Genomic DNA, 15316 nt, shown 5'->3' on the forward strand with positions numbered 1-15316 from the left:
TTGTAATTTAATTAATGAGATGCTATGTTTAGTAAATATCATTTAAATTAAAATTGCTATAACTAACTAAAATATTTTTTAGATTCTAAAAGTTTTAAACAAATTCATTTAGCATAGTTTTTCCATATTGATAAACAGTATCTGGATAAACTATTGTACAGTTTGTTAATTTTTTTCTGTTAAAATATTCAAAGTGAAAGCAAAATACGTCTTGGATTAAATCAATTTGTAAAATCTTTTTTTTTTTGCATTTACAGTGCCATGCATTGTATCCAAACGTAAATTTTTATTACAAAATCTGTAAAATTAAAATTTGTTCATATTATGATTCAAATATTATAATATGATGGAAAAAATGTACAATGTCTAATAAAGTATATGTGCATAAAATTTCATATTTTTTTACTAAATAATTTATATATTTGTTGCTTGTTTTTTTTTTTTAAATTCGGCTTGGTTATAATTTTTTGTAACCCTTTATTTTCTGCCTTAGTATATTATAATCAACCCAATTAAATCTTTTCCCCCCTATCTTCGTGACATACTGTCTTAGTGATAAATCTATGACGAAGTGTATACAATCTATTTATTATATCATTGCCATGAAAAAGTGTATATTTTTCTGCTTTGAATGTGTTGAAGTGTATTTTGTGTGTGCTGATGCTGTGCGATTCTGTTTGCTTGTTCACCACAAGGAATGCATCTTTTGTATGTGTGTAGTGTGTAGGATAGTTTTGCTTTTGTTGCTGAACTTGTTAATAAAAAATTGACAACAAATACAACCAACTACACTGCAAATTGTCAAGTTTTATTTGTATTGCTAGTACCAATACCCTAGTTAATAAAAGGGGAAGTAATTTAGATTTTCATGTTAGGCCTAACATAAGTTTAATGGCTATCAAATATGTTGTTGATGGGGAACTAGCGATCAAAGGGGAGATAATCCTAGCAAGGAGAGGTACACAAGGTCAAGGCTGCAAATGAACATGTCCTCAGATAATGATGGAAGATGCCATATGGGACGGGCAATAATTAACACCTCGGTAAAGGGAAGTAAGAGTGATACATTGAATTCAGTCAACAAGGGGAACTACTATAAATATTTTCGATGCACTTTTAAAATAAAAAGTTAGGATTAAAAATAAACAACAATTTTGATTTGTCTATTATTAGTGGTTAATACGTTCTAGGTAATTATTTAAAATTTAAACATTACTCGACACAATATCAGGGTTTCTTTTATAAAACTTTCTCCTGGAGGGGTGGGGGGATGCCCTTGAAACTTTGGGAACGGATACAAGTAGGACTATAGATTTTCTACATAACTTTTTTTCTGTCAGGGAGGGGTGGAGTGTGTGTGTTTCATGTGTCGTGTCTCGAATCTCGAGCTTTTAACGTAGAACGTCCAACCAGCTCCTTGGGTACCTAACTCGCGCTAGGGAAAGTAAAATCAGATGGACACAGTGTTGACCATACTAACCCTTCATATGCCGAGGTCACTGAAACAGGTGAACGCTACTTAACCTGCCCTATGTACAGTGAGGTTCTAAAAGGTAGCCTACTTTACTTTTTTTTTTAATTACTATTTCTATGGCTTGTGATGGCTAGTTGAAAGAAAATCAGAAGATGGAAATATTTTCAGTGATTTCTGCATCAGCAGCGACAAGGATATCGTTCCGTGGTGTGACACAGCTCGTGTTGAAGGTGACTTCATGTGGGATGGGTGAGGGGGGTATAATCAATTCTATTTTACACAGCAAGCTTTCGATAGATTAAGATGACCGTGTGACCAGCTAATTTTAAACCAGGCCATGAATGTCACTGTGCCATTGGCAGTTGACCAGTGGACATGGCCTACAAACATGCTTTAACATTCAGGTCAGCTCAAAAACCTGTACCAATCAGCTGTCTTTTAAATTATTGTATGATAAGCTGTTTATTTTAATCTTTAATCAGTTGTTAGTAGCTTACATTAAAAAAAAAAGAACAATTTACAAATTGTAATCACACCTGCTACTAATATCTAGTACAACATCTTGACAAATTATTCCTATCTTTTAATATAATTTAACGCGAAGCAACTCTCCCCGTTAGCAGCGACTACTGCGTTTCATCTTATTAATTAGCCTAATTAGATAATATTTTAATGATTTTGTCGAGAAGATAAACACACCAAGGCACCACGGCGTATTATATATGATTAAAGCGAATGTTCAGCTGTTTATTTTCATTAACTGGCTCGACCTTGCCTGTGCTATGTTAATTATCTTATTTTATGCCGTTTATATGCCTTGAAATAGAATCGGGAAATTCTAAAACACAGTATATTTTACCTACCTATGTAACGACATGTTTAAAATATATTAATCAACATAGCAGGAAGTATAGACTTGAAAGAAAGGCCCATTTTAAAAACAGGCCTACTCTAAAGAAAGTTTTATACATAGTTAGATGAACTTTAAACGTTGATTTCTGTTGTGTCGCGAGGTAGGAACGGGTGTGAGTGTTGGGGGGGGGGGGGGGGGGTGACACCAATTTTTAAAAATCGTAGCATTTTTTAAATGACTCTCAAGAGTGTTTCAATAAGTTTAAAAAATTCGTAAGGGTTTAAGAGCATAGGGATGAAAGTTAATTAAAAATGCAAATAGACGCAGCAACACAATCAGCACCAACCCTAGCTACGTCACCAACCCCACCCCGAGCTACACCATCAGCACCAACCCTAGTTACACCACCAGCATCAACCGTAGCTACACAATCAGCACCAAACATAGTTACGCCATTAGCACCAACCCTAACTACGCCATCAGCACCAAACATAGTTACGCCATCAGCACCAACCCTAACTACGCCATCAGCACCAACCCTAACTACGCCATCAGCACCAGCCCTAACTACGCCATCAGCACCAACCCTAACTACGCCATCAGCACCAACCCTAACTACACCATCAGCACCAACCCTAACTACGCCATCAGCACCAACCCTAACTACGCCATCAGCACCAACCCTAATTACGCCATCAGCACCAACACTAGCAACGCAATCCGCACTAACCCCACTTACCCAACTGGATAAGAGTTATGAAGTAACATGATGAGGTTTATTTCTAGGCAACAAGATATAAATAATGCTGAAGGGCTGAGATAAAATATAGAATAAAAAATTATGGACTAGGGCAATTCATCCAATCCAGATATTAAAATTGAAAGCTTTGAAACAATTGGACTTGATAAAACACACAAAAATGAGTAACATAAAAACGTTTAAGTAGGTTGAGTATCTTAAAAATATAAAGGGGACACCCGGGTTTGAACCGGGGACCTCTCGATCTGCAGTCGAATGCTCTACCACTGAGCTATATCCCCTACAACACATACAGCATATTTTATGTTTACGAAACAAATATTCCAACACATTCTCCCCATCTGTTGCAGGATAAACGACGTTATTAGCGCGAGTTATTTATATCCACCTGGACCTGTCTCACTACATACGTACAGCGCATAGCTCCGGTTGTTTGACATTGATTTTATTATACGTGTGTGTTGGCTGGCTTTTCCCCTAAAGCCCGGGGAATTCACAGCGTCATATAGGCTTATTTTAGGCCTCTGATTAAAGAACCACCAATGCGTTAAATGAAGCTTTGTTTATGTTGAAGAGGGGGGGGGGTGTTAGTATCAGGTTGTTAGTAGTCAGAGTTTCTTCCAGGCATCTCCGCCCCCTCGAACGAAATGAAATTTATATAATTTATATAGAAAATATATACTTTTAACAGTGTCCGCCCCCCCCCCCCCGAAGAAAGTCTACCGCCCCCCCCCCCCACCCGAAAATTTCAAGTGCCCCCCCGGAGAAAAAAGTCTGGAAGAAACACTGTTAGTAGTATTGTATTGCAGTATCAATTTTAATCCTAATCTATGTTTCTTTCAGGTATTTTTTCTCCGGGGGTGGGGGGGTGGAAGGAGGAGCCTTTACTTGAAACTTCCGGCTACATAATATTATCTATTCTATATCTATCTGTCAAAATCAGCATGACCTATACTAAATAGGCCTTCAATATTTAGACCGGTATCTGCGTTTTAGTTACAAAAGTATTGTGACTCAACAAGGTGAAAGAGTTTAATTTTCTTAACACTTCACATGGTCATGAGATCATTATATGTGACACAGAGCGCCATTTTGTTATGTAGTCGTTCATTCAAGACGTCACACAAATTGAACCCCTTCGTTACATGTAACATTAAACCAGACCCCATCCCCTCAACCACTGCTAAAATAACAGCACTAAGTTTCACAATTACCTAATATGAAGCCATAATTCCAATGAAAATGAACACGTTCACTCCGAATTTTTGGGTGGTGGACGTAAAAGAGATGCCTGAAAGAAACTCTGATCGGAACTTAAAAGACTTGACGCCATTAAAAAAAAGACCACCTAGGCCAAGATACTGGATATTTAACTCACTTCAACACACTTTGGGGGTGTTCTTTATAACTATAAGTTACACATATGACTGAGGCTGAGGTAACACTTGTTAAACTATTATGTTTTTAAAGGCTATAGGAAAACAATTGACAATATGAGTGAAAAATAATCAAAACACTCTTTACAAAAACAAAAAAAAAAAAAAGAAAAAATCCTCAAACACATGTGGCCGTGATATGTAAGTGTAAACTCACTGTAGCAGTTTTATTCGCTTTTTGATTACAGTTTATTTTCTGAAGGCTATCAATAGAGTCACCGGGGGATATATAGCTCAGTGGTAGAGCATTCGACTGCAGATCGAGAGGTCCCTAGTTCGAACCCGGGTGTCCCCTAATTTTATTTTATCTTTTACAAAATTTGAATAATTTATTTACTTTCTTGTTTTGGTTAAATCCTATATTTTAATAAAATGTATAACTAGTTTAATCCTTCGAAATTCCAATACCGTCTCAACATTGATAAGCAAAGATTAAAAACTCAATTTACTCTATAACACCATTTAAAGTAATCATTGACCAGTAGATTCGACAACGCATTATTGACTATTTAATGTGAGCATTACAAGAGCGATGAGGCTCTATTTCTGGCCATACAAGATTACATTAAATCGGTGACCTCTACCGGTTGACCCATGACGGGGCGATATTTACTCGACGAACATGTCTCTTAAGTGCGATATCTGGATATTTAGATAATAGAACACGAGCAACACACCGGGGACATACAGATATCACCGACAATTATCGCATTCGGAAAACAAATCCATACATTGCATACATAATTTTACAAATATTACATGCAAAAATCACATAAATATACCACATACAGAAATAACATACGGAAATCATATTCGGAAATCACATGCGGAAATCAAATACGGAAATGACATAGAAACATCACAGCCAGAACTAGGATACATAAATCACAAAAAGAAATTATATACAGTTATCACTTACCAAAAGTGGCTAACAAATACCATATTTTAAAATGTAGTTATATGGTCAGTGGCCTTTAAGTAGCCTTCGTGTAAGATGCCATTAATGGACAACCACCTAAGCAAACGGGGTAGGTTATATTATGGGGATATAGCTGTGGTGGAGCAATTGACTGCAGTTCGAGAGGTTCAAATCTTATGAAGTATTACAGTCCTTTTATTTATAGGATACAATGATGTCCAACTAGTCTACACTAGGTAATATCTTATTACTCCGTTTTGAACTATTGAAAAGGTTGATTATTTAAAATTTTAAATAAATATATAATAGGATATACAATTACTCAAAGGAAAATGAATGCGATGATCGCTTTATATTTTAAAAATTTAAAAATTCTGGTTTCACCTACATATTTTTGGTTCATTTAAATGTTTGCTTGAAGGACTTTTTTTAATGGTAAAAATAAAGTTCCTCTTCCAAACCTGACGGTCTATGGGGCAAGTGAATTAGAGTTCACCTGTTTCTGTATATAAAGGGATAATGTGGTCAGCACTATGCCCAGCCGCCTTTATTTTCCCTAACGTGAATTAGGTACCCATCAGAGCTGGGTGGACTCAAGGACTCAAGGACGGCCTACTGATTTGAACCGCTAGGTCTCCCCCCCCCCCCCCCCACTTTAAAAAAAAACCAAAATTGTTTTATTTTTAGCTGACTTAATTATTCTGTACGAGATTTCTGCCCTTGTTTCTGTGGTATATCTCCGAAGACCATAGGCAACAAAAAAACAATGACCGTGACAAATGGTAAATCACGGTTGTGACAGATATGTGGGGTGACATACACTTTGTGCTGTGCCCAATATGTCACTGACATGATGGCATATAATCTATGCTGCACACTATAACCAGCTTGCTTAACTTAATTCAATTTCAGATCTTCGCCTTTCACCATTGTATTATAGTTTTTAATCTAAAGTATTTTTGTATTACAATAAATACGAATTCTTTTAGTAATTCTGTATATTCACACCTTTAAAATGTTGTTAAATTAACTAAAAAAATATTTTCTTTTCTCAGTAAAGTAGGCAATTTTGTATTCGCTTTATATTGTGACACCTCGTGTCACCCCCCCCCCCCCCCCTACCCCGGACGTTGCTGTATCAGGACCATCGTTTTCACGCTGTCCAGAAAATTATGTTATCTTCCCATGCATGCTTCTGATACCATCTTTCAAATTACTGGGTATACATCTACTCCACCTGTAAACAAAGAAGGTAGTATAAAAATAGTACTAGATCTAAGTGTTGTTGTTCAACTTCACGATGTAAATGCAGAGTTTCATCCGGAGTTACATTACAAGTTTAAATGTCGAGTCTTTCAATTAGGAAAACAATGAATAGAATGGGTTTAACGTGTTTTCATAGTACATAACATCACGTGATACAGTTAGGGTAGGTGAGTTGACGTCCTATGTTTTATGGCGTAGATTTAAAGATCATAGTTGGAATTTAGTGCAAACATTCTCATAGGAATGTGAGGTGTGATTTTCAAAATGTTCTTTTTATTTTAATAGAGCTGGGATTTTAGGAAATTTTTTTTATAACATTGATAAGTGTTTTATTTATAGGTTGGTAAACTGTATAAGCTATGTATCCGTACCTCGATTGAAAGTTCGAATGTGTTGATTTTAATTATAAGTTTTACAGACCAGACCGAGCTAGACCCAATCAAACTAGACCAGACCCAACCAGACCCAGATCAGACGATGAAGCTTAGTATTCCGTGTTAAGCTATGATAATCATTTTCTATGAATATTGAGTTTAAATATTTCAAATATTCATAGCAGACTCGCTGGTATCCGTTCTAAAACAATACACATTTTCTTTTCAAGCTGCATTGGACCAAGCTTGATCACTTACCACAATGGCAGGTTCAAGGACGGGTTACACTACCGACCGGCGTGGGTCAAGGTCACCAAGAAACCAGGACCCCAACCGCCAGCAGCAGAGGCGTGCCAGCAACCTGTCTGACGTGTACAGGAGCCCGCAGGTTTACGCCGGGCTCCTGCAGAGCTGCAACGTCACGCCCTGGTCCTCGACCCGGAAATGCCTACTCTTGACCCCGGCTTTTGCCGTCCAGTATCTCTCAACGTTCGTCGCCCTCTTCTGTATCCCTAACCTTGACCTCATGAACTTGCCTGGGATGTTGAAGGCCGTTCCTCTCGCGTGTGGTGGGGTGGTCAGCATAGTCATGACTACCGCGGGGAAGGTGGTGGTGACAAGATGGTACGGGGAACGGAAGTTGAAAGCGAGGCTGATACTCGGATGTATGACGTATTTCATGGTGGGGGCGGTACTGGTGGTTTTGGCGAACTTAGAGCGTGTCATTCACGTGAGGTCAGCTGACCTGAATCAAACAACTTCCCAGAATTCCACATCTCATCCAAAATTGGGCAAAGATCCTGTTTTAGTCTGTGCTGACCGTATCACCTATAACCAAAACATTTCGACCCTAAAGGCTTCAAGCAATGAGACTTACACGGTCCCGGTATTGACCAAGGCTATGGTATCTGTAGGCTACGTCATTATGTCTTCATCACTGACCAGTGGTCACTACATGTTGAGCAGTATCGCGATGTCCGTCACACCAGCGGGGGGCGAGGGCAACATTGACTTGATAACTACTGTGACGGCAGCTTTAGGGGGCTGTAGTGTCAGCTTTTTGGGTGAGTATCTTTACCTCTTTACTACGGAGTGGTCTAGCGGTAGAGAGCTGGACTGCTAACCCGTAAGTCTTGAGTTCGAATCCGGGTTCAAATCAGTGTACCGTCCTTGAGTCCACCCAACTCTGATGGGTACCTAACTCAAGTTAGGGAAAGTAGAGGCGGCTGGGCATAGTGCTGACCACACTATCCCTTCACATGCTGAGGTCACAGAAACAAGTGAACTCTACTTCACTTGCCCCATAGACCGTCAGGTTTGAGAGGGAAACTTTTTACTTTACTTATCTTTACCTCAAGTAACTGTATTTTTGCCTCTCAATATCTGTCATTTATTTATAAAGCATTGCTCATTTAAGGACTATGGGAATATAGATAAGCGAAAGAGCTTACAAACATTTTAAGAGTCTAACTTTCACAAAATAGGTTCAAACAATATCAAGTTGAGCTTTGGAAAATTGCTATCATTATTGTGTAGGTCAATGAATGCATCATAAAAAGATGTACTTGTTGATCCAGAAAGTGTTTGTTGATCCGGAAAGTGTTTGTTGATACGGAAAGTGTTTGTTGATCCGGCAAGTGTTTGTGAATCCGGCACCGTAAATAGCTTTCAGTCCGCGTTTTGTTTATACCTCATACCTTTTTGGTTTCTAAAGATATAATAAAGCTACTGAAATCAATTGCAGGCGTCTTGGACTTGGCGTCAGGTCCAGTCACACCCCACGACTCCGCACACCGCTTGCCCACACAAATCTTCATGGTCTGCAGTCTCGGCATCGCTTTCCTCATCGCCTCAACGGTTTGCTCGGTGTTGGCGTGCTACAGTGACGTCATCTCCCGGAAATGCTCCTCTCGTCAAGATGACGTATCAGACGACGCTCCGCCCCCAGGTGACAGACGACCAACGAGAACGGCGCAGGAGATTTTCGACGAGTGCGCACCTCTTCTGGGCATACCGCAGGCCGGGTCTCCGTACTACACCAACGCCGCTTCCGGAAACGCGCTGACCTACAATCCAAACGAGGCTGAAGAGTTCGGGACAGTCAGCGAGTCCAACGTGCTGGATGACCCGTACATGCCGAAACCTGACCTCATCAAGCACCAGAGTTTCACATCCCCCACTACAGCCCTTGCAGCCAAATCACAATCCTGCATCCACTTCCTCAAAACACATCGCCATTTTTTCTTCGCCATGGTGCTGGTGTTCTGGTTGAACAGCGCATGCGTGACCTTTGAGTTTACGTCATCCTGGCTTATGGCTCATGTGGTGTATGAAGCTGACGTCGACGGGTTGAATGCATGGAAAGGTACCCGAGTGGCCAGCGCTGGGCTGTTGATCATGTACTCAGCCTTGATTTGCGTCCATCTTCTTCACGTGAAACTTAATACTCACATTAGTAAGTATAACCCTTCTTTGTTCACCAGGCTTGTAGAAAGTGGGAGAGGGGCTTGCAGTCGGTACATCCGGATTCAGCAGTTTATTGTACTGGACAGGCAATGGTTCCGAAACCGCATGAACTCTACTTTACATTCCCTAATAACTGGTACAGACGGGTAATTTATTTCACCATGCAGGTTATATTAGTTCATTAATCATGGTTTGAGCATTTAATTATGTAGTGCACTATATTTATTATGCATTTTTAAATAGTGTTTTTGTTTTTGGCATGGCAAATCACATTTTAATCAAATTGTAAATGCTCTTTGTTGACGTCTTTAAGCTTCACAATCATCATCAGCATATTTTCCCGTTGGGGCCCTAGATGTGGCTGATGCAGTTCTTCTGGTTCACTGACCACGGCATACATGAGGGATAGTGTGGCCAGCACTATGCCCAGCCACATTGGTTGTCCTAGCGTGATTCAGGCAGTGTTTCATTCATACATCCCCCAACACCCCCACCCCAAGAGATTCCTAAAAAAAAAAACAACTCTGGAGTCAGGCACCTGTCAGAGCTGGTTGGACTCAGTGACGTCCTATAGACTTTCGGGCTAGCAGTGTTGAGCCCTACCACTCGACCACGGCGTACCAGCTACTAAATAATGTACCCTAAAATAATATTTGAACCTTTAGAGGCTTTCATAAGTTCAACGGCCGCAGTACGCGTGTTCCTCAGTAAATCCTTATCAAGTTTGTTTTCTGGCGGTTATGGTTAAAACACAGGGTCAAGAGAAGTAAAATTCAGATTTTGGCTTAGAACGAGTGTTTGACCTTATGATAAGGTTAGGGAGTTATTGAAAAGACCCCACTTCTCCCCCCCCTCCCCCTGAAACATTTCTAAAAAAAAATAACCTTCAAGTCGGCCTGCCTTGTGCTTGAAAACTTTTATTTATCAATGCCCCCCCCCCCCCCTCCCTCCCTCCAAGAATGAAATCAAGCAATTTTAGCTGACTTGACCTCCCCCCCCCCAACTCACAAAAAAGTAGAAAATCAACACTCACTTAAATGACTCGTCAAAGTTTCACTCCTCGCTTCAAATATACACCATTTTAAACGAAAACAGAACAGGTTTAGCACTAGATCTATTTCTATTTTATAAATGCAAAATTTCAGCTGTCATATTCTTGCCCTCATACCTCTTTTCCGCCCCCAACCTGTAAGATGGCGTCTTCTAAGGCTGACCCCTAATTAGAAAAAAAAAATGAGTAGGGACGAAAATGTAATTTTTTTTTGTATATTCCTACCAGACTGGAAGAAGCTTGCGTTAGGGGCGAGCACTCTACTGACTGTTGTGTTACTTCCCCTGGCCATCACCCACAACCTTATTGTTTACTTGGTGGCCTCGTGCGTCCTGGGGGGTTTTAAGGCGTTCATTGCAGACATGCCACGTCTGCTCACAGCTCATGTCGTCCGTTCTCAGGTAGGCCATCTTCGTTACTGTTGATGTTCCATCTTCGTTACTGTTGATGTTCCATCTTCGTTACTGTTGATGTTCCATCTTCGTTACTGTTGATGTTCCATCTTCGTTACTGTTGATGTTCCATCTTCGTTACTGTTGATGTTCCATCTTCGTTACTGTTGATGTTCCATCTTCGTTACTGTTGATGTTCCATCTTCGTTACTGTTGATGTTCCATCTTCGTTACTGTTGATGTTTCATCTTCGTTACTGTTGATGTTCCATCTTCGTTACTGTTGATGTTCCAGCTTCGTTACTGTTGATGTTCCATCTTCGTTACTGTTGATGTTTCATCTTCGTTACTGTTGATGTTCCATCTTCGTTACTGTTGATGTTCCATCTTCGTTACTGTTGATGTTCCATCTTCGTTACTGTTGATGTTTCAGCTTCGTTACTGTTGATGTTCCATCGTCTGGTTGCCTAGCATCAGCGCTCTACTTGTAATCTTCCGGCCATTTAATGTCTGTGTTGACGATCTTATTTTAGGCATATTCATGTAGGCCTACATGTTTGAAGACACAACAAAAAATACTGAATCAAATATTCTTTAACACTATAATCATTCACATCTACTCTCTCTCTCTCTCTCTCTCTCTCTCTCTCTCTCTCTCTCTCTCTCTCTCTCTCACACACACACACACACACACACAAACACACACACACACACACACACACACAAACACACACACACACACACACACACACACACACACACACACACACACACACACACACACACACACACACACACACACACACACACACACACACACACACACACACACACACACACACACACACACACACACACACACACACACACACACACACACACACACACACACACACACACACACACACACACACACACACACACACACACACACACACACACACACACACATATATATATATACATGGATTTCATAGAGATTTTGAAAATGAAAAATAAATGTTGTATTGTTCTTTGGTTACACCATTGTGCGTAATCATTGTTACTAGTATAATATTGTTTGACTGGTCTAAGGGAAGCAACCAGATGATTAAATTACAATAACTGCCATTATTATCGTTCTTAAAATGATAACTGGTGATCAAACCTTGTCACTTTGACGTGGGCTCTTACATCTTTTTAAACACTATACTATAAGTACAAGATTTTAATATAAATATTATGTGTAATAGGATAATCAAATAAGATTCTTCATAACTAATAAATATAGTATTTCCTAAACGAAAAAGAAAGTGGAAAACACTGTTGTTATTTTGGATATATGCATCCTTGAAAATTAGCAATGAATCTTACATACCTGCTCGGAGGAGGTTAGTTGTTTGGCATTGTCTTAAAGTTTAACACTGTATTTTGGCGTAGTACAGGGGTCGACAGCCCTTAAAGACGGAAGAGCCAAAAACTATAATTTCCAAAATCTCCCAGTCCTTTAAAGAGCCACTAAACAATTCATTTTAATATTTAGTATATGAGTAGGATTATGCAAATACATTTAAAATAAATGGGTTTAAGTATGAAACATAATAACGTATTTTAGCTAGCTCTGCTATGATAATAAAATCAAATTATGTAACTATAGCACTATCCTTACTCAATTTAGAAGCTAATAACTAAAACAGATATGTCTCTCAAGTCAGATTAATGCACACTGACACATTTAAAAAAATGCCTTCTGAATAAAATAACAATTACTATTTAAAATATTCGAAAAATAATGTGCACTACTGTAGTGGAAAGTTATGGAACCATTGCCACGGGGCTGGCCACAGCACAGTTGTGGAGCTGGGCCTAGTACAGGGGTCGGCAACCTGCGGCTCGCGAGCCGCATGCGGCTCTTTTGATATCAAGATGCGGCTCTCCAGCTCCTTGCACAAATACTAATAATCTTAATAAAAAAATAAAATATTTGAAATAAAAAAAATGTTAGTGTCTCTTTAAAACCAGGGAAATTTTGAAAATTATAACTTTTGGCTCTTCCGCTTCAAAAGGTTGCCGACCCCTGGCCTAGTACCAAAGCAGCTGTCAGCTGTCTTTATACACTCTACTCCACCAATTATTAATGTTTTTATCTTGTTTAAAGTTGTGTTTTTTTAAAGTAAAATATTTTTATGAGTTATCAAAATAAAATAATATAATTATCATGGAACTGGCGAGCCGCATCTTTACATCAAAAGAGCCGCATGCGGCTCGCGAGCCGCAGGTTGCCGACCCCTGGTGTAGTACTTTAATAAAATGTTTGAGAAAGGTCGTTTCCTGCTATTTTACGTGGACTCGAAGGAATGTACATGAGGGAGAATGTTGATAATCTACTAAACAAAAATATCCCTTTTCTATACGCTCATGTAATCATCTGGTAATTTTGAAATACAGCTCTGAGCAATTTCTCTCTCCTTGACAGATTGGTTTTCATACAAGCACAGTCACCCAGCTGCTGATAGAAACACCCACCACCATCTTGTACTGCGTCCCCGCCCTCAGTCTGATCGTCTCCTCCCTGCTCGTGCCGCCCCTGACCAGCGCCACCAAAGACGACGCCCTGTCTGTGTATTACTCTGTGGCCAATACAATTTTGGCCTGCTTGGGGCTGATGATAATTTTATAAACTAGCCAGCTATACGAGTAAAAAGTAAGGATACAGGGTACTGTCTCGTTAGGACATAGTCCTGTCCCACTAGGACATAAACCTGTCCCACTAGGACATAGACCTGTCCCGCTAGGAAATAGACCTGTCCCACTAGGACATAGACCTGTCCCACTAGGACATAGACCTGTCCCACTAGGACATAGACCTGTCCCACTAGGACATAGACCTGTCCCACTAGGACATAGACCTGTCCCACTAGGACATAGACCTGTCCCACTAGGACATAGACCTGTCTCACTAGGACATAGACCTGTCCCACTAGGACATGTTGTCCCACTAGGACATAGACCTGTCCTACTAGGACATAGACCTGTCCCACTAGGACATAGACCTGTCCCACTAGGACATAGACCTGTCTCACTAGGATATAGACCTGTCCTACTAGGACATAGGACGATGTCCCAATAGGACATGTTGTCCCACTAGGACATAGACCTGTCCCACTAGGACATAGACCTGTCCCACTAGGACATAGACCTGTCCCACTAGGACATAGACCTGTCCCACTAGGACATAGACCTGTCTCACTAGGACATAGACCTGTCCCACTAGGACATAGGACGATGTCCCAATAGGACATGTTGTCCCACTAGGACATAGACCTGTCCCATTAGGACATAGACCTGTCCCACTAGGACATAGACCTGTCCCACAAGGACATAGACCTGTCCTACTAGGACATAGGACGATGTCCTACTAGGACATAGACCTGTCCCACTAGGACATAGACCTGTCCCACTAGGATATAGACGTGTCCCACTAGGACATAGACCTGTCCCACTAGGACATAGACCTGTCCCACTAGGATATAGACGTGTCCCACTAGGACATAGACCTGTCCCACTAGGACATGTTGTCCCACTAGGACATAGACCTGTCCCACTAGGACATAGACCTGTCCCACTAGGACATAGACCTGTCCCACTAGGACATAGACCTGTCTCACTAGGACATAGACCTGTCCCACTAGAACATAGACCTGTCCCACTAGGACATAGACCTGTCCCACTAGGACATAGACCCCACTAGGACATAGACCTGTGCCACTAGGACATAGACCCCACTAGGACATAGACCTGTCCCACTAGGACATAGACCTGTCCCACTAGGACATAGACCTGTCCCACTAGGACATAGACGTGTCCCACTAGGACATAGAATTGTCCCACTAGGACATAGACTTGTCCCACTAGGACATAGACCTGTCCCACTAGGACATAGACGTGTCCTACTAGGACATAGACCTCTGATAAAGGCAACTCAGCCCTCGGCAGGTATCTCCACCCATCACTACTTCTCCAAGTTTATCTAAGCCAGTATCTTTGCTTATTAAGACCTGGGTATTTTTTAAATAAAGAACCCTTCTGATCGTTGGATTCTTAAATTGTGGGCTCCACAGTTAGTTTATACAGTTTTTTTTTGTATGAGGTCCATAATACATTTTGTTATTAAAAAACACCACAACTAATTTGTCTTGTATTTAGCGTGTTTAATATAACCAATCTGAATTAGAAAGTACACGTTTATTTTAATAAGACTTAGAATTTAAAAGTTGCCAAAAAATTCAAATTTTCTCCAAACCGTGACGTTTAAATCGCGTGATGCAATTAATAACTTCGCTTATT

At 40.2% G+C, this 15316-nt stretch overlaps 1 protein-coding gene and 2 non-coding genes across 4 annotated transcripts; 2 read left to right on the forward strand and 1 right to left on the reverse strand.

Moving 5' to 3' along the window:
- Positions 1-3296: 3296 nt before the first annotated feature.
- Trnac-gca (transfer RNA cysteine (anticodon GCA)) lies at positions 3297-3368 on the reverse strand. Its single transcript has one exon. It is a non-coding gene; the product is annotated as a tRNA-Cys (tRNA).
- Positions 3369-4744: 1376 nt separating this feature from the next.
- Trnac-gca (transfer RNA cysteine (anticodon GCA)) lies at positions 4745-4818 on the forward strand. The gene has a single exon. It is a non-coding gene; the product is annotated as a tRNA-Cys (tRNA).
- Positions 4819-6747: 1929 nt separating this feature from the next.
- Positions 6748-13950, forward strand: LOC131947643 (uncharacterized). 2 transcript variants are annotated; one of them, XM_059308882.1, is made up of 5 exons: positions 6748-6875; positions 7313-8146; positions 8827-9537; positions 10828-11000; positions 13446-13950. In XM_059308882.1, the coding sequence occupies exons 2-5, from the start codon at positions 7345-7347 to the stop codon at positions 13647-13649; spliced, it is 1890 nt and encodes a 629-aa protein (XP_059164865.1). In that variant the 5' UTR covers positions 6748-6875; positions 7313-7344; the 3' UTR covers positions 13650-13950. The 2 variants fall into 2 exon arrangements, with proteins under 2 accessions (XP_059164865.1, XP_059164866.1); XM_059308883.1 differs by having other exon boundaries at positions 6748-6871.
- Positions 13951-15316: the final 1366 nt, after the last annotated feature.

The sequence above is a fragment of the Physella acuta genome, unplaced genomic scaffold, assembly GCF_028476545.2.
Source record: "Physella acuta isolate Inbredline_101_S28 unplaced genomic scaffold, ASM2847654v3 ptg000604l, whole genome shotgun sequence".
NCBI lineage: Eukaryota > Metazoa > Mollusca > Gastropoda > Physidae > Physella > Physella acuta.

Bases quoted from the DNA above. Each gene is read 5' to 3' on its own strand.
- LOC131947643 (XM_059308882.1), top strand. From the start codon at position 7,345: ATGGCAGGTTCAAGGACGGGTTACACTACCGACCGGCGTGGGTCAAGG. The intron at 8,147-8,826 runs GTGAGTATCTTT...AATCAATTGCAG, and splicing joins CTGTAGTGTCAGCTTTTTGG to GCGTCTTGGACTTGGCGTCA. The intron at 11,001-13,445 runs GTAGGCCATCTT...TCTCCTTGACAG, and splicing joins CTCATGTCGTCCGTTCTCAG to ATTGGTTTTCATACAAGCAC.